The sequence below is a fragment of the Zea mays genome, chromosome 4 (assembly GCF_902167145.1).
Source record: "Zea mays cultivar B73 chromosome 4, Zm-B73-REFERENCE-NAM-5.0, whole genome shotgun sequence".
Taxonomy (NCBI): domain Eukaryota; kingdom Viridiplantae; phylum Streptophyta; class Magnoliopsida; order Poales; family Poaceae; genus Zea; species Zea mays.
The window spans coordinates 170,474,608-170,495,980 of NC_050099.1; the positions used below are offsets into that span (position 1 = coordinate 170,474,608).

At 44.9% G+C, this 21,373-nt stretch overlaps 1 protein-coding gene and 1 long non-coding RNA gene across 2 annotated transcripts; one reads left to right on the forward strand and one right to left on the reverse strand.

The window, feature by feature from the left end:
- The first annotated feature begins 12,787 nt into the window (after positions 1–12,787).
- LOC103654047 (uncharacterized) lies at positions 12,788–15,577 on the forward strand. Its single transcript, XR_565881.4, has 3 exons — positions 12,788–13,041; positions 13,133–13,234; positions 15,229–15,577. It is a non-coding gene; the product is annotated as an uncharacterized lncRNA (long non-coding RNA).
- Positions 15,578–19,181: 3,604 nt separating this feature from the next.
- LOC118476973 (protein FAM32A-like) lies at positions 19,182–19,520 on the reverse strand. Its single transcript, XM_035967396.1, has one exon. The coding sequence runs from the start codon at positions 19,518–19,520 to the stop codon at positions 19,182–19,184; it is 339 nt and encodes a 112-aa protein (XP_035823289.1).
- Positions 19,521–21,373: the final 1,853 nt, after the last annotated feature.

Genomic DNA, 21,373 nt, shown 5'->3' on the forward strand with positions numbered 1-21,373 from the left:
AAGCGGTTTTTGGCCGTTGAGCAGAGCACTCGCCGCTGGGTCCTGGCGCGTTGTGCAGTTCAGTCTTGTGGTTGTGGGGAACAGTATTTGTCGGAGGCCCATCCTCGCGCGGTGCTCCCGTGCAAGGGCAGGTTCTCTCCTGCGGGCTGCGGTGCTGTGCGGCGGTCGCCAAACTCGTCGTGCTGCGGCGGTCGCCATCCTCGTCATGCTGCGGCGGTCGCCAAACTCGTCGTGCCTGCAGTCGGATTTGGCTCCACGGGTACGACTACGTCTCGCCCCTCACCCATCTGCTCCCTGCGGCCATGTGGAATCCCCTCCTCTTCCCTCTCCAAAAAATCTGCGACCGGTCTTCTCACCGTTGAGCACTCGCACAGCGCCGTCGTCCTGCTGCTGCTGTTCCAGGTCATCGTGTAGGTACCGCCAACCACCTATATCTGGCCTTCGACAGCGGATTTCATTTCCCCTCTCTCGATTCTATAGGGCCTAGCTGCGAGGGCTCCTGTTCCCTCTGGAATCCATCGCCGAGCAACCTCTAGCCAACGTATAGTTTCTCTGCTCCGATCTGCTCACCGATTGTTCACCTGCTCGGCAGCGCCTACCGATCCGCCGTCTATTTTTTGTGTGTGTCCTTTGTAGGGCTCTTCTGCTGCGGATCCGGCCAAAGCGCGGTAGTCTGGAACCTGTGTTGCTTTTTTCGTAGGTGAGCTGCCGGTTCGAGCGTCGTGGTTCTGGGTGTTCCATGTCGTCAATGCTCTGCTCCGTGCTTTGGCCATGCAGGTTTGTCGCCTATGAAAGTCACGAACCATGCTTTTGGGTTTCCCCGTCTTTGTTTCTATATGGTTGTCATTTTTGGCCTCGGTGTCTTCTATGTGGTTTCAATAAATTAATTGGTTTACTGGCGCTTTCACTCATCTTTGCCCGTGCTGAAAAATGATCTGATTTGCATCCGTGAATCTCTAATCAGGTTATGTGCAGATTCTTAGAAAACAGTGAAGTTGGAAATATTGGGAGAGTTATGTTGCCAATAGCAGATGCCTACACTCGGCGCAGTTGGCGGTGGGCACCGACGGCGGCAGTCCAAAGAGGTCGACGAAGCGGTGCCCCTGAAGCTGGAGAGCCGAGCTGCGTGCGCCACGAACCCTGGCTGCAGAATATAACGAGTTATTATCGAAGAAGCGAGGAGAGACACAATGGGATGAGTGGCGGCACTGTCATTGTCGCCGCTTCCTTCACCATGTACCATGTCACTTTGTCGAACACTGAGAAGGAGGTTGTTTTTTCTCAACGTAGAGAAGGCGATGCCTAGGTTCTAGAATAATATAGTAACATATAGGACCGAGTCGTTCATTCCTGTTATAGGAAAGAAAATGTGAAGCATCTTTGGCCATTGGAACGTGATCGTGCGGCCAGGAAAAAGATCCAAGCGCCGCCTCTCCCTCCCACAGCTATTGATCCAAACGCGCTCGGCCTCTGGAAGCATCGCGACGTCGACGTGCGGAGTTGCCGAGAGGCTATACAGGATAATGTCCACTCGATGTTCATCGTTTGGGTGCCAAAAAATAGCGACGTGGATACTCTAGCCGGCGAGCTTTGCTCCTGGCTGTAATATATAGGAATGTGGTATTAGGACTATGGGATTTTCGCTGAGGGCACAATTCTATGCAATTGTTATGGGTCCAGAACATATATCCATGCATGGACTGCATGGTTGCTAGGCACAGCCATGTCTGCTTGCCTTACTTTGGGCAGTGTCTGTATCATTGTTACATTATGCCATGACAAAGTGCCTTCTTTTTTTGGTTATGGATGGTGTTCGGATCGATGCTAAACTATGCCACAAAATACCTCTTTTTTTTGGTTTTGGATAGTTTCTCTACGTAGATGGATGTTGCATTTGGAAAGGGAGCAAAGTCTGAATTCTATCATTTTTTGGCCAATCCTTTGTATTGTTATGTAGTATTGGGACTATGAAATTGTCTCAAAGGGAACAATCGTATGAAATGGTTCTGAGTCCAGGACATATATCCATGCATGGACTGCTGAATGGTTGTTGGGCACAACCACATCTTCTTGCCTTACGTATGATGTAAAGTATTTCCCCTGATGATTGGAGGTTAGTGTGCTGATGCTTTCTTCCAGTTCTTTGCGTTTTTGGGGGAATTTCAAGGACTCAGTCAATAGCACTGAACTCTCATGATCATGGCCAATTCGTTGTGCATGTTTTACTTGGTGACATTCATTGGGATTCTGGATATGCTGCGTTTAGTTTATTTACTCATTTTATTTTTCTTTGTATATGAATGTTGCAACAAGGTCTGTTGCCCAGTGTCCACATCACTGCCAGATTGTGCCATGACAGAGTGCCTTCTTTTTTTTAACTATGAATGGTGTTCGAATCAATGCTAAATTGTTTCACAAAGTGCCTCCTTTTTTGGTTATGTATAGTTTCTCATGGTAGATAGATGTTGAATTTGGAGAGGAATTAAAGTCAGAATTCTATCATTTTTAGCCCGTGCTTTGTATTGTTATGTAGTATGCTGTCTCCAGCAACGTTCTCTATATTCATCCTCTATATCCGTCCTTTACAGTCTCCTCTAAAAGATTCAACCCTCTATATCTCCTTCCTCTCCAACAACGTCCTCTAAATCACGTCCTCTATACTCAAATATCTATATTAGAAACATTTTTTTATTTTTATTTTTTGTACATACGTATTTGTCATACTCTCAAATGTATTGTACATATTTTAGTTTTACTAAACCGGTTATTTAAAGTATTCAAATGGATAGAAGATCGTTTAGAGGAACTCTATATATAGAGAATCCAGCAGCGTCCTCTAAATTTAGAGAACCGTTTAGAGGACGCTGCTGGAGGGCGTAGAGGACCATTCGATCCTCTATATTTAGGGTACAGAACCCTTTAGGGTCCCTTGTTGGAGCTAGTGACTCTAAAACTGTCTCAAAGGGAACAGTATTCTGAAATGGTTCTGGGGCTCTGAACATATAGCGATGCATGGACAAAGCGGTTGCTGGGCACAACCACAGCTGCTTGCCTTACTTATGATGTAGATTATTTCTCTTGATGATTGGGGGTTAGTGTGCTGATGCTTTCTCCGAGCTCATTGTGTTTTTTTGCCTCCAAGTACTCAATAACAACCATGACCTCTCATCGTCATGGCCAGTTCGTTGGCCATGTTCTGCTTGGTGGCATCAACTGGAATTCTGGATATGCTGCATTTAGTGTATTTGTTTATTATGTTTTCCTTTGTATATGAATGCTGCAGCGAACTGCATTGGCCAGTGTTCAGAGCACTGCTACATTATGCCATGAGAAAATGCCTTGTTTTCTTGGTTATGGTTGAGCACCAAAATGAGGTGCGGACGGTCCGGCCCTGAGGCCGGACGGTCCGCGGTCCGGACGGTCCGCGCTTGTGGGCCGGACGGTCCGCGCACGCGCAGAGTAGATTAGGGTTCCGAGTTTTGTGCTATGTTTGTTAGCTATATCCGCGGAATTAGCTCGGAATCCGGTCGTGTAAAGGGTCCAGCCCCCCTCCTCTATAAAAAGAGAGGCCTACGGCCGATTTGTAATCAACAATCGAATCAATACAACTTCTATTCGCATTTATTTTCAGTACAATTAGGAGTAGTTCTAGTCTAGTTCTAGTTTAGCCTCTCGATCCCCAAATTCTCCGCCTCTCCTCGACTCTACGTCGATTAGAGGAGTCTAGGTCGGTCTACCCGAGCCTAGACACCACCTAGGATCTCTACTCCCCGACGGGGTCCCTCCCGGGAGCGAGATCCAGGCGCCGTCGACGATCTTCCGCCGTCCCTGCGTACGCGCGGACCGTCCGGCCCTAGGGCGCGGACCGTCCGGCCGTCAGGCAGGAGCCCTAGCCGCGCACCAGGCCGCGGACCGTCCGGCCCAGGCCGCGGACAGTCCGCCCTTGCGCAGAGAGCACCAACGCGCCTCGCACCAGGCCGCGGACCGTCCGGCCCCTTCGCGCGGACCGTCCGCCCCTGTGTAGAAGGCACCGCCACGGTTCTTGTTGAGTGTTTGGCGCTCCAAAAAGGCGTCAACATACTTTTTGGCGACTCTGCTGGGGAAGACAAATATAGACGCATCAAATCGGCCCGCAATGGCCGGTTCAAGAGATAGCTCTGATATTTCCCTAAGCAACATCATAGAGCCGACTTGGGAGACCTTGCCGGCTGACGAACAGCTCCAATTCGAGGAGCACAAGGAGCGTATGATCCAGGAGGCAAAAGCAAAATTCTTGGCCGACTTCAAAGTGGACAGGAACAACAAGGTCGTCCGACATCGGGCGACGGATCCGGCTTCGCTCCAACCCACACCAAATATCCCCAATGTAAGTAATACCAACGAGCTACAATCTCTTAGAAATTATGTAGAAGAGCAACGTGAGCAAATGCAGAACATCATAGGGGGTATGCAAAGCGATTTTAAAAGACTATTACGTGCATTTGATAAATCTAATATCGCAAATTTTCCTTCGCACGAGGTTGAGTTAGGGGGTAACACACGTAATACATCGGCTACAGGTTGTCACGACCAGTCACAACCCCTGTATGGGATGCTGATGGACACATACCCTGAGCAACCGCAAATCGGCAGTAAATCAGCCGATCTGCACATGCCCGGACCGTCCGCACGTGAGCGCGGACCGTCCGGGCCAGCAACAGTCGGGCCTATTTTTAATGAGTTACCTAGATATGCGCCCGAGCCACCACACACGACACAGAACCCAAACTACCCAGTCGGACGGTCCGCATACAACGACGGACGGTCCGCATATAACCACGGACGGTCCGGGTACGTATCCAGACAGTCCGCGCATGAGTCTTTTGAGGAGGATTATTATATGAATCCTCGCCCGTCCCAGCAACACTTCCCATCACACTATGCAATGCACCAGCCCATTAATTCAGGATCCAAAGCCCAGGAAAGCTTTCCGACCCCACCTAGAAGGCCGGAAAGAAACGATCAAACATATGAGCCATATAGAGCAAATGGAAATGCACCACGTAACTCAAACCAATGGGGGGAAAGACAACATGCTAATATCCAGCCAACCCCACCTATGTTTGACCAGAGAGCCGGTGGTCTCGCACCGGCTGCCATTGATATAGTAAGGGAAGAAATAGCCGGGGCGTTCCGAGATAAGCTCGGAGTAAGCATGGTCCCTGGGGGGCAATCATATCGGAAACCTTATGACAGCCGATTTGATCACCACCCATACCCACAGGGAACCAGGATACCCGAATTCACAAAATTTTCGGGTGATCAAGGAAAGAACACACGTGAACACATAGGCCAATTTTTAGCACAATTAGGAGAGTTGGCCGACACAGAGGCATTTCGCGTACGTTTATTTTCATTATCTTTAACAGGAACTGCGTTTGCATGGTACGCCACTTTACCTCCTAATTCCATTTCATCATGGGGGGATTTAGAACGAAAATTTCATGATCATTTTTTCTCCGGTGACTATGAGTTGGATTTGGTAGATTTAGCGTCGTTGCGACAGACAAAAGACGAATCGGTTAATGATTACATCCGGAGATTCCGAGATACAAGAAACCGATGCTTTCAAATTCATTTAGCAGAGAAACAACTAGTAGGATTAGCTTTTAATGGTCTGCGATATTATTTAAAAGAAAGATTAGAAGGCATCCAATTCTTTACACTAGCACAACTACACCAGAGAGCTTTGGCTTGTGAAAGCCGAAGCAAAGAAACTACTAAAACAATTCGTCACAACATACATGTAGTGGAATGCGACCAAAGTAGCTCAGAAGACGAATCAGCAGAGGTGTATGCTGCTGAAATGGTTTGGCCAAAGCAGGCCAAATCTTCGGCTTGTGCCTCCTTACAGCCGGTTCAAAAGAAACGGCAAGAGGAGGTTAAGTTTACATTTAATGTTGGTAAGTGTGATAGAATATTTGATGAATTACTCAAAAATGGCAACATTAAAATAAATCACACTGTTCCATCCGCCGACGAGCTAAAACGTCGTGCATATTGCAAGTGGCATAACTCATTTTCTCATGCCACTAATGATTGTAATGTATTCCGTCGACAGATTCAATCGGCCATTAACGAAGGACGATTGAAATTTCAGGAAATGCAGGTGGACACAGAGCCCTTTCCAATGAACATGATCGACTTTGAGGGCAAGAAAGTCCTGACTCGGCCAAACACAGCCGATGAAGGCAAAGGCAAAGAAATAGTCATCGGCGATGCAAGAGAGGCCGGTGGGAATCATAAAACTTCTTGCAGAAAAGTGGTGGCCGAGAAGACTCCTGATGGAGGGGAGACCTTGAAGGTGACCATCACAGCCTCTGGCACTAGGGGGCAAACACAGACAGGGAGACAGGCGCAAGAACCCATTTTGCGCATCGCGGACGGTCCGCCATCCAGACGCGGACGGTCCGACGCTTCTCCGGACGGTCCGACGAACTCCAGCGGACGGTCCGGCCGTGCTCAGGACCCGCAGCAACCACGTACCTTTAAACCACGACGACCCGAGATAGGTACGTGGAAAACAAATACATTTAAAGCAGTTGGTCGGCTGATCAAGCCTGGCCCGACTTTCGATCAATTGTTGTCTAAATACGTGAAAAAGAAGGTCGGTCCCAGTAACCGGCCACCAAAGCGACCCCGCTCACCCATTCATGAGCAACGTCAGGTCAAGCCGATTGGACCACCTCACCAATCGGAAGAAATGAAAGGTCCTATTGTACAATTGAGACCTAACATACCGACATGGACCCCTCCACCCCCTTATCCATCTATGCCATATCCATACACATACTTACCTCCACCATATGTCCCAAATCAAATGTGGGGCATGCCACCATATCCACTTGGGATGCCACAGTACCCCGCCTGGGGGGCACCCCAAACATCCGTTTTTGATAGGTTGGCGCCGCCAGTGCAAGACCGATTGAGCGCTGCTGAATCTGGTCATCAGGCACAGGCCCAACAAGATTGCCGGATTACTCGGCCTCCTAGGCCGACCAATCCGGCAGGGGGCCATATGCCTGTAGCAACTCAGAGAACAACGAAAAAGACATCATCAAAATAGGCACTGCAGATGTTGTCATACAGGGGGACAATAAAGGGCCGATGATTTTTGGTGAATCGGCCAACACAACCAAAAAAGATAACACAACCAAAAAGGATACGGCTATCGTCAAAACAGCCGATCCAAAATACTCTATGCCTCGATGGTGCCCGGCAAGGTTGACACGATCCCAAAAGAGAAAATTACAACGCCTAAGAGTGAAGGAGAGCCAGGAGAAAGAGGCGGAAAAGATATTCAATGACACGCATCCACTATACCCGCCACCGCAAAAGAAATGGAGACCAAAGGCCGTCGAGAAAAAACAAACGGCCACGGAAATAGAAAGTCAACCTGCACCAGGCGCGGACCGTCTGGCCTCTGCGCGCGGACCGTCCGTCCCTCACCAGGAAGCGTCTGGACAATCTGCACCAGGCGCGGACCGTCCGGCCCCTGCGCACGGACCGTCCGGCTTTCACCAGGAAGCGTCTGGACAACCTGCACCAGGCGCGGACCGTCCGGTCTTCGCGCGTGGACCGTCCGCCGTTCACCAGGAGGCCTCCAACGACACGACAACATCAATGGAGGAGGACGACCTGCTGGGAGAAGACCTGGTCGACTACGAGGCTTCTCCAGAACGCCCAGGTATGGATGTAAATATTATTACATTTTCTGCCGATTGTACTATTATCGGCGACGATGAACCTGTTGTTGCCCAGTTTGATTTTGGTCCTAAAGAAGCCGCCTTTACTAAACCAAAAGAATCGGTAAATCATTTAAAGCCGCTCTTCGTGCGCGGCCACATTGATGGGATACCGATTGCTAAGATGTTGGTAGATGGAGGGGCGGCTGTAAATCTAATGCCTTATTCATTATACAGAAAATTAGGTAAACAAGATGACGAACTTGTCAAGACCAACATGACCCTCAGCGGTGTTGGAACTGATAGTTCGATCAAAGCCAGGGGAGTCACGTCCGTTGAATTAACCATCGGGACTAAGACCCTTGCTGCTGCATTCTTCGTCGCTGATGTAGAAGGAAATTACAGTTTAATCCTAGGCAGAGATTGGATTCACGCCAATCAATGTATACCTTCTACATTACATCAAATGCTGATACAATGGGTAGGCGATGACATAGAACAAGTACATGCTGATGTATCGGCCTGCATCGCTGTGGCCGATGCCCCTGTACTCTGGACTTATGAGACTGCTACATGTCTCACAGGAGTAGACTTTTCTGATTATCAATTCATAAGTATAGATAAGAAAGGTTTCATTCCTGTAATGCTAGAGCCGATGGAGAATCGACTAAATCCTAAATAAAGCTAAATGATGAATACACACAAAGTTCATGAGTCTTTGGTCACGGACAGTTCGGCCGCCAAGGCCGGATGGTCTGGTCTTTCACAAAAGGGTTCGGACTTTAAGACCGAACATATATCACAGCAAAAGGACAGTATTACGGATGATCCGGTCCCCGAGACCGAAGAATCCGCCGTCACACAAAGATCTTCTAATTCCTCTGTGGGGAGCATGATAGAGGAATTCAGAGATCTTGATAAACTAGGACAGGGGTTTACATCGGCCGATCCTTTGGAGGAGATTGACATAGGAGATGGTAAAACTCCAAGGCCGACGTTTGTAAACAAGACCCTGGAGACCGATCCTAGAGATGAGATGATCGGTCTATTGAAGGAATATTCAGATTGCTTTGCTTGGAATTATACTGAGATGCCTGGATTAAGCCGAGAGATCGTAGAGCATCGGCTGCCTATTAAATCTGGTTTTAGATCTTTTAAGCAAAGAGCTAGAACATTTCGTCCAGATCTTCTCCCACGCATCAAGGACGAAATCCACCGGCTGCTAGAAGCTGATTTCATCAGACCTTGCAGATACGCAGAGTGGGTCTCCAATATTGTGCCGGTGGAGAAGAAGGAGTCAGGTAAACTTAGAGTATGCATTGATTTTCGCAATTTAAATAGAGCAACTCCTAAAGACGAATATCACATGCCCATAGCCGACACATTAATCAATAATGCATCAGGAAATAGAATTATTAGCTTCCTTGATGGTAATGCCGGATATAATCAGATTTTCATGGCCGAAGAAGATGCGTCTAAAACGGCCTTTATATGTCCAGGCTTCATTGGTTTATTTGAGTGGGTTGTCATGACATTTGGTTTGAAAAATGCTGGTGCTACTTATCAGAGGGCTATGAATTTGATCTTCCATGAATTGTTAGGAAACACTGTGGAAGTTTACATTGATGATATTGTAGTCAAATCGGCTGAGTTTAGTTCTCATATAGCTGATTTGCGCAAAGCCTTTGATAAAATGCGTCAGTATGGTTTGAAAATGAACCCACGTAAATGTGCTTTTGGAGTGTCGGCTGGTAAGTTTTTAGGGTTTGTCATACATGAACATGGTATAGAGATAGACCCTGACCGAATCAAGTCTATTCGGAATGTGGGACCTCCGACCTGTAAGGTCGAGGTACAGAGGTTTCTCGGCAAGGTGAATTATTTACGAAGGTTTATCTCTAACCTAGCCGGGAAGATTGATGCGTTCACCCCTATTCTTCGGCTTAAGAATGATGCCGAATTCGCTTGGGGGGCAGAACAGCAAGAAGCATTTGATCTTATCAAAAAATACTTATCTTCGGCCCCCGTATTAAAAGCACCACGAGCAGGAGTACCATTCCGATTATACATTGCAGCTGAGGATAAGGTCATTGGAGCTGTTCTGACATAAGAAACTGAGGGGAAGGAGCATGTGGTGACATATCTAAGCCGAAGGTTGGTGGATGCTGAAACAAGGTACACTTTTATTGAAAAGTTATGCTTGTGCTTGTTTTTTGCATGCACCAAATGTAGATGTTATTTACTGTCTAGTCATTGCACTGTTTCTGGTCAAGCCGATGTGATCAAATACATGTTGCATAACCCAATTATGAGTGGTAGAATTGGTAAGTGGGCTTATGCACTCATAGAATATGACTTGGCCTATGAACCATTGAAATCTATGAAAGGCCAAGTCATAGCGGATTTCATTGTAGAACATCGGGTTAATGATATTCATGAACTAGACATGTCATACCTCACTATTACTCCTTGGACTTTATATTTTGATGGATCGGTTTGCAATGAAGGGCAAGGAATTGGCATTGTGCTTGTTTCACCAAGTAATGTCTCCTTTGACTTCTCTAGCCGATTGAAAACTTATTGCACTAATAATCAAGCTGAATATGAGGCCCTCCTATTCGGCTTAGAACTTTTAAATGGTATGGGAGTAAAACATGTGAAGGTATTTGGTGATTCTCAGCTAGTTGTCCAACAAGTGTTAGAAGAGTATCAATGTTTTGATGGTACTCTAAATAGTTACCTTGAGAAATGTTGGAGCATAATTCATTCTTTTGACGAATTCAGTATTCGGCATATCTCTAGAGTTGAGAATCATAGAGCTAACGATTTGGCACAAGATGCATCAGGTTATCGGATAAAGAGAGGGAAGTTTCACAAAACTGAAAATCTGATAACCAGTGCAGAGCCAAATTCCCAGGTCGCGGACCGTCCGCATGATGGCGCCGGACCGTCCGGGGTTACCAGAAATGTTCTCTTAATCGATTCGGCTAACAATGAAGCCGATGCAAGAGATTGGAGGACACCTATACTTAATTATTTACGAAATCCCAATATCAAAACAGATAAGAACATTCGGCGAACAGCTTTCAAGTATGTTTTGATGAGTGACGAACTTTACCGCCGAACAGTCAACATCCTGCTTAAGTGCTTGGGCCCAGATGATGCTATATTAGCCATGGCCGAAGTACATGAAGGGATTTGTGGTACTCATCAATGAGCTCCAAAGATGAAGTGGTTGTTGCGAAGGTCCGGTTTTTATTGGCCTAGTATGATAGCTGATTGTTTCAAGTACTACAAGGGTTGCCAAGTGTGTCAAAAATTCGGCGACCTACAGTTGGTCCCTGCAGCCGAATTACATCCTATTATTAAGCCTTGGCCGTTCAGAGGATGGGGATTAGACTTTATTGGAGAAATTCATCCTTCATCATCGAAGGGGCATCGGTTTGTGTTAGTTGCCACTGACTACTTCACCAAATGGACTGAAGCCGTTGCTCTAAAGAACATGACACACAAGGAGGTAATCGAGTTTATAACTGAGCATATTATTCATAGATTCGGCATTCCCCAGACCTTAACTACAGATCAAGGTACTTCTTTTATGTCAAAGGAGGTACGTGAATTTGCTGAATTATACAAAATTAAGCTGTTTAATTCATCTCCATATTATGCTCAGGCCAATGGACAGGCCGAGTCTAGTAATAGGACATTGATTAATTTGATAAAAAAGAAGATATCTGATAATCCTAAACATTGGCATAAGATTTTGTCTGAAGCTTTATGGGCTCATAGGATATCTAAACATAGGGCTACTCAAGTGTCTCCTTTTGAGCTTGTCTATGGGCAGGAAGCAGTGTTGCCTGTGGAAATAAGTTTGAATGCTGTCAGGTTCGCCAGACAAAATGATTTAAATGCTACTGATTATTATAATTCAATGATGGATAATATTGATGAGGTGACCGACAAAAGGATGATAGCTTTGGGAGCAATAGAAAAGGACAAGATCATGGTAGCCAGGGCCTACAACAAGAAGGTCAAAGCAAAATCATTTCAAGTAGGGGACCTGGTGTGGAAGACTATTCTGCCTCTAAGGAATAAAGACCGGAAGTTCGGGAAATGGTCGCCAAGCTGGGAGGGTCCTTATAAAGTAAAACAAGTGATGTCTGGCAACACCTATTTGCTACAAACATTACAAGGCAAGGATTTGCCTAAGGCTTTGAATGGGCGTTTCCTCAAACAGTACCATCCTAGTATGTGGCAAGATGCCTAAGAGAACCGATGTAATCTCATCGAGATATTTGCTTTTGGTTTGCTCAGCTCCACCAAAAGGCAGGGGGGCATATGTTGAGCACCAAAATGAGGTGCGGACGGTCCGGCCCTGAGGCCGGACGGTCCGCGGTCCGGACGGTCCGCGCTTGTGGGCCGGACGGTCCGCGCACGCGCAGAGTAGATTAGGGTTCCGAGTTTTGTGCTATGTTTGTTAGCTATATCCGCGGAATTAGCTCGGAATCCGGTCGTGTAAAGGGTCCAGCCCCCCTCCTCTATAAAAAGAGAGGCCTACGGCCGATTTGTAATCAACAATCGAATCAATACAACTTCTATTCGCATTTATTTTCAGTACAATTAGGAGTAGTTCTAGTCTAGTTCTAGTTTAGCCTCTCGATCCCCAAATTCTCCGCCTCTCCTCGACTCTACGTCGATTAGAGGAGTCTAGGTCGGTCTACCCGAGCCTAGACACCACCTAGGATCTCTACTCCCCGACGGGGTCCCTCCCGGGAGCGAGATCCAGGCGCCGTTGGCGATCTTCCGCCGTCCCTGCGTACGCGCGGACCGTCCGGCCCCAGGGCGCGGACCGTCCGGCCGTCAGGAAGGAGCCCTAGCCGCGCACCAGGCCGCGGACCGTCCGGCCCCAGGCCGCGGACAGTCCGCCCTTGCGCAGAGAGCACCAACGCGCCTCGCACCAGGCCGCGGACCGTCCGGCCCCTTCGCGCGGACCGTCCGCCCCAGTGCAGAAGGCACCGCCACGGTTCTTGTTGAGTGTTTGGCGCTCCAAAAAGGCGTCAACAGTTATGGTTAGTGTTTGTGACTTTAGCTCTTGATAGATATACCACATTAACACATATTGTTCCCTTGCTTGTTTAGAGCCTTCTTATTGCATCATGCTTATCCATGATATGTTATCTATCTAATCTGTAGTTTTGCAATATAATGTCTTTTGATATTTTTGTATCTTCCCTAAAGTTTGCACCTTTTTAGAGAAATGAGGCTGATGTGCCCATGGATCGACGACCAAGCCTCTCAAAAAGGTTGCAGGCAAGAGGTTCGGTCGATATCGATAAACTTATCTATTTCTCTTAGTCCCATATTGTGTGAGGTACTAAATATAAGGCATGGAAACAACTTATGTGCAGGACTCGCCAATTCCCGAAGGAAACTACTAGAAAGCTTTCCATAGGTGGATACGATGAAGAGGATGGTGCTGATGCCTACACAGATGGTCCTGATATACCTTGGTAACTCCACTTACTTCCCAGCCCTTTAGAGATGATATAGCTATTTTTAGCCGGTTGTTTTATAGCACTGGTCTGTACCGCGGATCGATGTGTGAACAAATGAATTAGAACACCGCGCTTTGAAAGGGTAAAACTAAAGATTAAAACTAACCACTTAAACAACCATCATTATGATGGCTTCCTCCTGAACTAAGACCATTTTCCGTTCATATGCAATATGCTACAATCATAGGGTTATGTGCAGATTCTTAGAAAACAGTGAAGTTGGAAACATTGGGAGAGTTATGTTGCCAATAGCAGATGCCTACACTTGCATATCCAGTTAATTAATTAGGCTTTACTCTCTCATATGTTCACTGTGTACATACCGGTGATACCTACTGGCAGGTGAACCCTTCTACAGTACACCATAGCTACCTAGAATCATGTTTATCCATGTAGAAGCGTTGTTTTGCTGCTCACTTCCTTAGGGTCACCGGGTTTGAATGTTCTTCTTAAAATATAATTTTTAAGGTAGAATCAGCTAGTTCAAAACTATGAATTCTTTTGATATTGAAGAATACTGAATAGTTGTCTATACTCCTAAACATGAATGCGTACAACAATTTTCTTCGGTTAAATCATGTGTTAATCCTTTATAGAAAGTAACAATAGTATCAACACAACGTATGATGCATTAGAATGAGAACATGTTGTTTTATTCGTAGTGTGCTCATTGCCCTGGTTTAGGTCTTCCACCTCCACAGTCGCGCATGGGATCAGGCTCCTCACTGTTGTTGCTTTCGTTAACCCTACCTCCAAAGACTCTTGAAGTGTCCTAGAGGATCATGACACCATCGCTACTCATCTGAACAAAAAATATTCTCATCGTGCTCTAAAACACTCGTAATGTTACCTCTAAATTGTTGGTTTCCTAGAAGATTTTAGTGGAAGTGTAGTTGGTTCAGCTTGGGAACAAAAGTTGAAAAGAGAAGGTAGGTATCACTGGTGGGGAAATGTTAAATCTGTTTTAAAAAAACTGCACCTGCGCATCACCAATGATCCTCGAAGATTTTAGTGGAAGTGTAGTTGGTTCAGCTTGGGAACAAAAGTTGAAAAGAGAAGGTAGGTATCACTGGTGGGGACATGTTAAGCTGTTTAGAAAAACTGTACCTGCGCATCACCAATGATAGGCAATGAACCAACACATAAGGCAGTTTCCCCTTTTATTTCAAAGCATATATAGCTGCATGACACACCTATATTTTTAACAACAAGAGAACTGACCATGGTAGCACAGCTAAAGTAGCGACCAAATCATAGTAAAAATGCTTATTGTTAGGGTACACAGTCTGATTTGCACGGCTATGCAATTCCTTTTGGTATGTAGTCTGATTTGCAAATGAGCATGGGCAAAACAACAGTTCTGTCAGTGATATTGTGAATAGGTAAGCCATACCAGACAAATGACAAAATGTTTGAACGGCATTTATAATTAGCTGATCTAGTTTCCCATGAACAACTAAGTCATTTGCCACAGATAAATATGGTCCTGAGGTGAGTGATGGGCTAAATGGCCAGTTCAAATATGTAGATATCCCTATACAGTCTCTAAAATACATGACAAGTACGCTATCAGCGTGCCTTCAACTTCTAGGATCTTCAAAATCATCAAAACATTCTCCAGTTGCAGAAACTGTTTGAGCTTCTTCTGAATCATAAACTGTGATGCCCTTTTTTCAACTTCATTTGTCTTATTGTTTGCATAGTCTTATCGACCTAGGGATCTATGCTTCATGCTATAATAGTATGTCATACATGAAGTTTTCTTGGTGCTCAGAAGCTCACATATGTAAACATTATAGGTTCATGTGCAGTCTTCAGCTCTTCGTTGTGCATCTCTTATTGAAATGCCTGCTTCGAGTTACTTGCCAGTTTATTTTCCAGGAATCAACCAATAGCAAAAATGTTTATTTTTGTGTATCTGACATAAAGAACTTTTTTCCCTTCTGCAGATCCGATGAAGATGCCATCTAGACAAAAGATAAAGGATCTTTTGCTTTTGTGCTCCTAGAAATTATGCAGTTGATACTTTTTTTATCAACTTCTACCTTCCATCCTGGTTGATGAAACTTTGTGTTTTTGCGTCTGTTAAAACATTGTAGAGGACATGTTGGTCTACTTCTACCTTATCCTCTGTAGTTATGCTTGTCTTGTGTACCTGGAGCATCTTGTTGACCCCCTTGACTTTGGGCCTTCAGTGATAGTATCAGGACCCTAACATATCGACCGATTTTTTTTGCATTTTAAACCCTTGTATAAAAAATCACGTATAGACCTCTAACAATATTCTCGTTTTTTGGACCCTTTGCTCAGCGCCATTACCTACGGCGTCGATGTAATACTAATCGGCGCCATAGACCATGACGCTAAGGTATCAACTTCATTGGCATCTGGATGCTGCGCTGGCGCTTACGTGGCGTGACCTCGGCATCATAGATCATGGCGCCGAGGTATCAACCTTGCTCGTATAGCTGTCCATGTGTGCTCAGCTGCATAGGAAAGCAGCAATGATAGCCGGCTTTCGCTGCATCAGCAGCCTCGAGGCAATGGACAACATCATGACGTCTTCTGGACGTGCAACGCGAGGCAATAAGAGAAGTATTTATTTGATCGTCTAAATCAGAAAAGCGCATTAAAAGTATTTATTTGTTTTTGTGTCGATTCGCTTTCTACCGTCAAATATTTATTTTCTGGATCGGAAAAGTATTTATGTGATTTTTTAGAAATAATAGAACTATTTATTTTAGGACGTCAAGAGTATTCAAATAACTTTAAAAAGAGCCCTATAGTAGTATTGTAGCACCCAACGTAGATGGTAGTGTGTAGCCCTTACAGGACCTAGATCTAGCTACTCGATTTAAAGTGAGTAGCTAATACATAAGCATGTATTTCCTTCAAAAAAGCTCAGAGAACTGAAAGAGTGAGGCAGAGGAATTGCAGAGAACATGATGTGTGTACTTGTGCGTTTGTGTATGCGTGCTTGGAGCCATGCAAATTAACGCAATCTGCCCTCTGCCTCGCGTCGCACGTCTAGAAGACGTCATGTTGTTGTCCATTGTCTAGGGGCTGCTGTTGCACGCCATCGCCTATGTAAATGTCACAAACAACGAAAGTCGATCATTATTGCTGCTTTCCCATGCAGCTGAACATGAACGGACAGATATGCGAGCGAGGTTGATACCTCGGCGCCATGATCTATGGCGCCGAGGTCACGCCACGTAAGGGCCAACACAACAACCAGATGCCAAGGAGATTGATACCTCGGCGCCATGTTCTATGGCACCGATCAGTGTTACCTCGGCGCCATGTTCTATGGCACCGATCAGTGTTACCTCGGCGCCGTAGGTCATGACGCCGAGCAAAGGGTCCAAAAACGAGAATGTTTTTTAGAGGTCTAAACGTGATTTTTTCGTATAAGGGGCTAAAATTCAAAAAATTCGGACATATCGACAACCAGGTATGATGGCTGGTAGACGTGAAACATGACCGTGTGGTGTAACATATGAATGGACCGAATTGTTGAACCTTGTATGGAACATATGTTGTGGTCCTACTTTGGTATATGCAAATATGTATGATATCGGTTGTATTCCGTGTTTGTGAGAATAGACAAACATAACACCGTTGCGCGTGTGTCGCAAGAGGTTCCTGAATAGGAGGGCGCACAAAGCGCGCCTCCTGTTCTAGTAATAATAATATAGAGAGATATGTGACCTATGTTATATCATTCACTTTATTTTTCTAGAAAATATAGAAGAAAGCAAAAGTTTATATTTCAAGCCTCCAAGGGCTTCACATCTAGATACACAGGTATTAGTCGACCAGACAAATATCATTATCATATATGTTTCAGTTGAATCCATTGTCGAGACATTTTTTTGGCCACGTCTACTACGTTGCATAGAAGTTTTTCATTTTTGATCAAAATTAGCGGTTTTTACAGACTTGTGGATCCAAATTAAGGCTTAAACCAAATTTCAATCTTAATAACCTTCTCATCAATTTACGTTCAAACCAGGAGATACATTGAAGGGGAGAAGGTCCTTGTTTTTAATTGTGTTGTCTCGCTTTGATGTCTTTCAAGCATCAAAACGAGTGACCAACAATACATAGGGGTGGTAATGGATCGTGAACCAAATGCTTCTTTATAAAATAGTAGGGCCCTAAATAAATTTTAGTTCAAAAATGAATAGAAATAGGGTTTGATCCTAATCCGATCTGATCATTAAATTTTATAGTGTAAAATTTGGAGCACATTATCACCCCTAACAATACACCCATCTATGGTCTTAAAAGTTCTATGATTGCTTCATGTGCACATTCTAGATCATCTGTATTCAGATCATACTTAAATTGTGGCCATCATTAAAAAAAAGGTGCCTATCCTATAGGTTCACATTTTTCTTAATTATGTTTGAACTGAGATTTAGTGTTTAAGAAGGGATGCCAAGCTACTGGTGATCGATTGCCAAGTGATCTCAAGCAACTGGGAGTGCATGGTCGTAGTGAAATCTTCATCACCACGATACCTTCACCCCTCTTTATTATTCCACTTTTACATGCTCACCACTTTTCAACTATGATCAACCCAACTCCTTATGATTTGATCAGGAAGAAGAGCCACTTGCCAGTTTGGTAAAGGAGATCATGGGAGGTAGGAGGATTTTTTATCACGAATATGTATCTAGAGGAAGAAGCTCCAATAGAGAACACCGACATCATTGTTTTTGAAATAGACATTTCTTTTAGAATACCTCTTCGAATAGATATCTTTTAAAGAGTGATCTCATCAAGATTAGAGTAGGAATTAGTAACTATCATACATGACCACGAACTAGGCATACACTTTGGCATAAAGAGTGTGAATGGTTGTCATGACAAGGCATCATTTTACTACATCGTTTTACCTTGTGTATGTGTTACGTCTCTAGATTAATAAAAAAACACTAGTTCTTTTCTAATATTATATTTATATTTCATGCTTTAACATGTTATTAGTATTGTGTTTCTCTATGCACTTGCTCGAAAGAGAGGCACGGGCCATTCCATAGGAGATAATGCCAGGCGACGAAAGGGTTTTGTGTCGATTTGTTGCTTGTTCTGCATGAGGACATCAGCACTGACATCGCCAAATTATGATGTATTGCTGCTTATCACGCCCAATTAGCGAAGTCGACTCGACAGTTTAGCCAAGTTAGGCTAGGTGGGCAAGGATTTCCAACGGGTTCTCAAGTCCATGAGCGCTTGTTCCGATTCAGAGAAAATGGAAATAATATATACAAACTCAATAATAGTTCTTTGCATCAAACATCAATCAATTCGATTTGGTTCTGAATGCTTTAGGTGGGCCTCGATTCAGCCAACTTCTTGTTGCATCAGAAGTTGTACTTTCTACTTTTTAAGTACTCTAGCCTAGTGGATAATTTGTATGTGAACGTTTGGATGGGGATTGGATAGGGAAATAAAAATGGGTTGAGACAAAAGAAGAGGGCATGAGATGGGTGTAGTCTTTATTTATCTATCCCTATCTTCAATTCAATTATCCAAACATGGAATCAAATGATCCCATCCTTATTTCCCACTTCCTAAATTGAAGGCCATGTTGACTTGGAAAAATTTGGGCATAATCTGTTGTTAAGCTCTGCCACTGTATTGAAAGAAAATAAGTTCCCTAGAAATATTAAAAGCGAATCACATTTTGAATAAAATGAATGCAACTAAAAGGGGCAACAAAAAAAGGCTTAAACACGTGATCAGAATACATGGAACAAGCTTTTGACAATAAATATTATCTACTGGTGGCAACAAGTCGTTTTACAATATATGTAAAACGATACATAATATGCTAACAGAAAAGTAAATAGACCCACACATCATACAATTGTTTGTGCATAACACAGCCAGGTTAGCCAGGACCAACTTTGGGGATATCATAGTTCTCGCTGAGGTTAGCCAGGTATTGGTTGAAGTCCTGCATGCGGTCCTTGTACGACTTGTTTGCGACTTTGGCCATCTTCTTCATGTCGATCTTCTGCTTCTGTTCCATGTAGCGGCGCTCTGCTCGTGTGAGATGGTCATAGTCAGAATGTGGGTTCTTTTCGTCTCCATTCTTATCAGATTCAGTCTGAGACGACTCCTCACGCTGGTACTTCTTCTTCTTTTTCTTTACTCCACCATCCTTCACGTCCAACGCTTTACCCTTCAGCTGCAGCCGTCCTCCAACGACGTTTTGGTATTCCAACATTTTGATGTAACAAAGAAATTTAGTAAAATTGTAGAGAGACTGCTAGAGACTGCTGTTGAGCACGAGAGATGGAACCGCGAAATTTGTAAAGAGACTGCCGAACCGAACGGGATTGCAGGAGAAATATATATTACCAAGGCAAACGGGATTACATCGTTCAGAGTGTCCGTGTCTGAGTCCGAGCTCCTGTTCCACGCGGTGTCCGTGTTCGTGTCCGAGTCCGAGCTCCTGTTCCAAGCGGTTTTTGGCCGTTGAGCAGAGCACTCGCTGTTGAGCCGTCGCATCTGTGATGCTGCGGCGGTCGCCAAACTCGTCGTGCCTGCAGTCGGATTTGGCTCCACGGGTTCGCCTATGTCTCGCCCCTCACCCATCTGCTCCCTCCGCCTCCGGCCATGTGGAATCCCCTCCTCTTCCCTCTCCAAAAAATCTGCGACCGGTCTTCTCACCGTTGAGCACTCGCACAGCGCCGTCGTCCTGCTGCTGCTGTTCCAGGTCATCGTGTAGGTACCGCCAACCACCTATATCTGGCCTTCGACAGCGGATTTCATTTCCCCTCTCTCGGTTCTATAGGGCCTAGCTGCGAGGGGCTCCTGTTCCCTCTGGAATCCATCGCCGAGCAACCTCTAGCCAACGTATAGTTTCTCTGCTCCGATCTGCTCACCAATTGTTCACCTGCTCGGCAGCACCTACCGATCCACCGTCTTTTTTTTTGTCCTTTGTAGGGCTCTTCTGCTGCGGATCCGGCCAAAGCGCGGTAGTCTGGAACCAGTGTTGCTTTTTTCGTGTGCAACGTTCGTAGGTGAGCTGCCCGTTCGAGCGTCGTAGTTCTGTGTGTTCCATGTCGTCAATGCTCTGCTCAGTACTCTAGCCATGCAGATTTGTCGCTTACGAAAGTTACGAACCATTTTTATGGGTTTTCCGTCTTTGTTTTTTTTATGGTTGTCATATTTAGCCTAAGTGTCTTGTATATGGTTTCGTTCAATTTATTGGTTTACTGGCACTTTCACTCACCTTTGCCGGTGCTGAAAAATGGTCTGGTTTGCCTTCGTGAATCTCTAATCAGGTAGTGATACTTACATTGTGCTGACTGTATTACTCAACCATCTTCGTTGGTCATGTTCGACTTGGTGAATCGGCTGGAAATCTGAATATGCTGGTTTTATTTTTAGTGTTCATTTTGTTTTCCTTTGTATATAAATGTTTCAGAAAGTTGCATCGGCCAGTGTTTAGATGGCTGCTACATTATGCCAAGCAAAAGTCCCTGTTTTCTTTTGTGTTCTGGATAGCATTCGGAGCACTTTTGGATTTTGCCACAAAATGCCTCTTTTGTGTGTGTGTGGAGCGGGTTATGGATGGTTTCTTCTGGTAGATAGATGATTGATTTTGAAAGAAAATGGAGCCTCATTTCTATCTTTTCCCCATCCTATGTACTGTTACTTTTGCTCGCGCATTACGCGAGTGTTTAATCAATTAATCAATACGTGTGAATTTTTGCGAGCACCGTGTGGTTGCACGAATGTTTATTTAATATTCAATACATGTGAATTTTTGCGGGGCACCGTGTGTATGTGTAAGCAGCTACTAATCTGGTGGACTGAACTGATCCATTATAGGACATGCTCAGAAAGGGAAAGTTTAGACTTACAACTTTTTGCACGAGGGTAGGTAGGTTGCTAAGTCGAGCGAGCTCATGGTCGCAGGCTTGATAAAGAGGACCTAAGGCCAAAAAAGAGTGAAATTCGTAGGACTTTCGGTAGGTGGATGATACCCACGGCACATCATTAGCTTCAAACGAACTCTGCTACTTACCTCAAACTGTTGTTACATTGATTGCACGTAGAGCATTAGTGCCT

Excerpts from the sequence above, each read along its gene's own strand:
- LOC118476973 (XM_035967396.1), bottom strand. The coding sequence starts at position 19,520 with ATGTTGGAATACCAAAACGTCGTTGGAGGACGGCTGCAGCTGAAGGGT.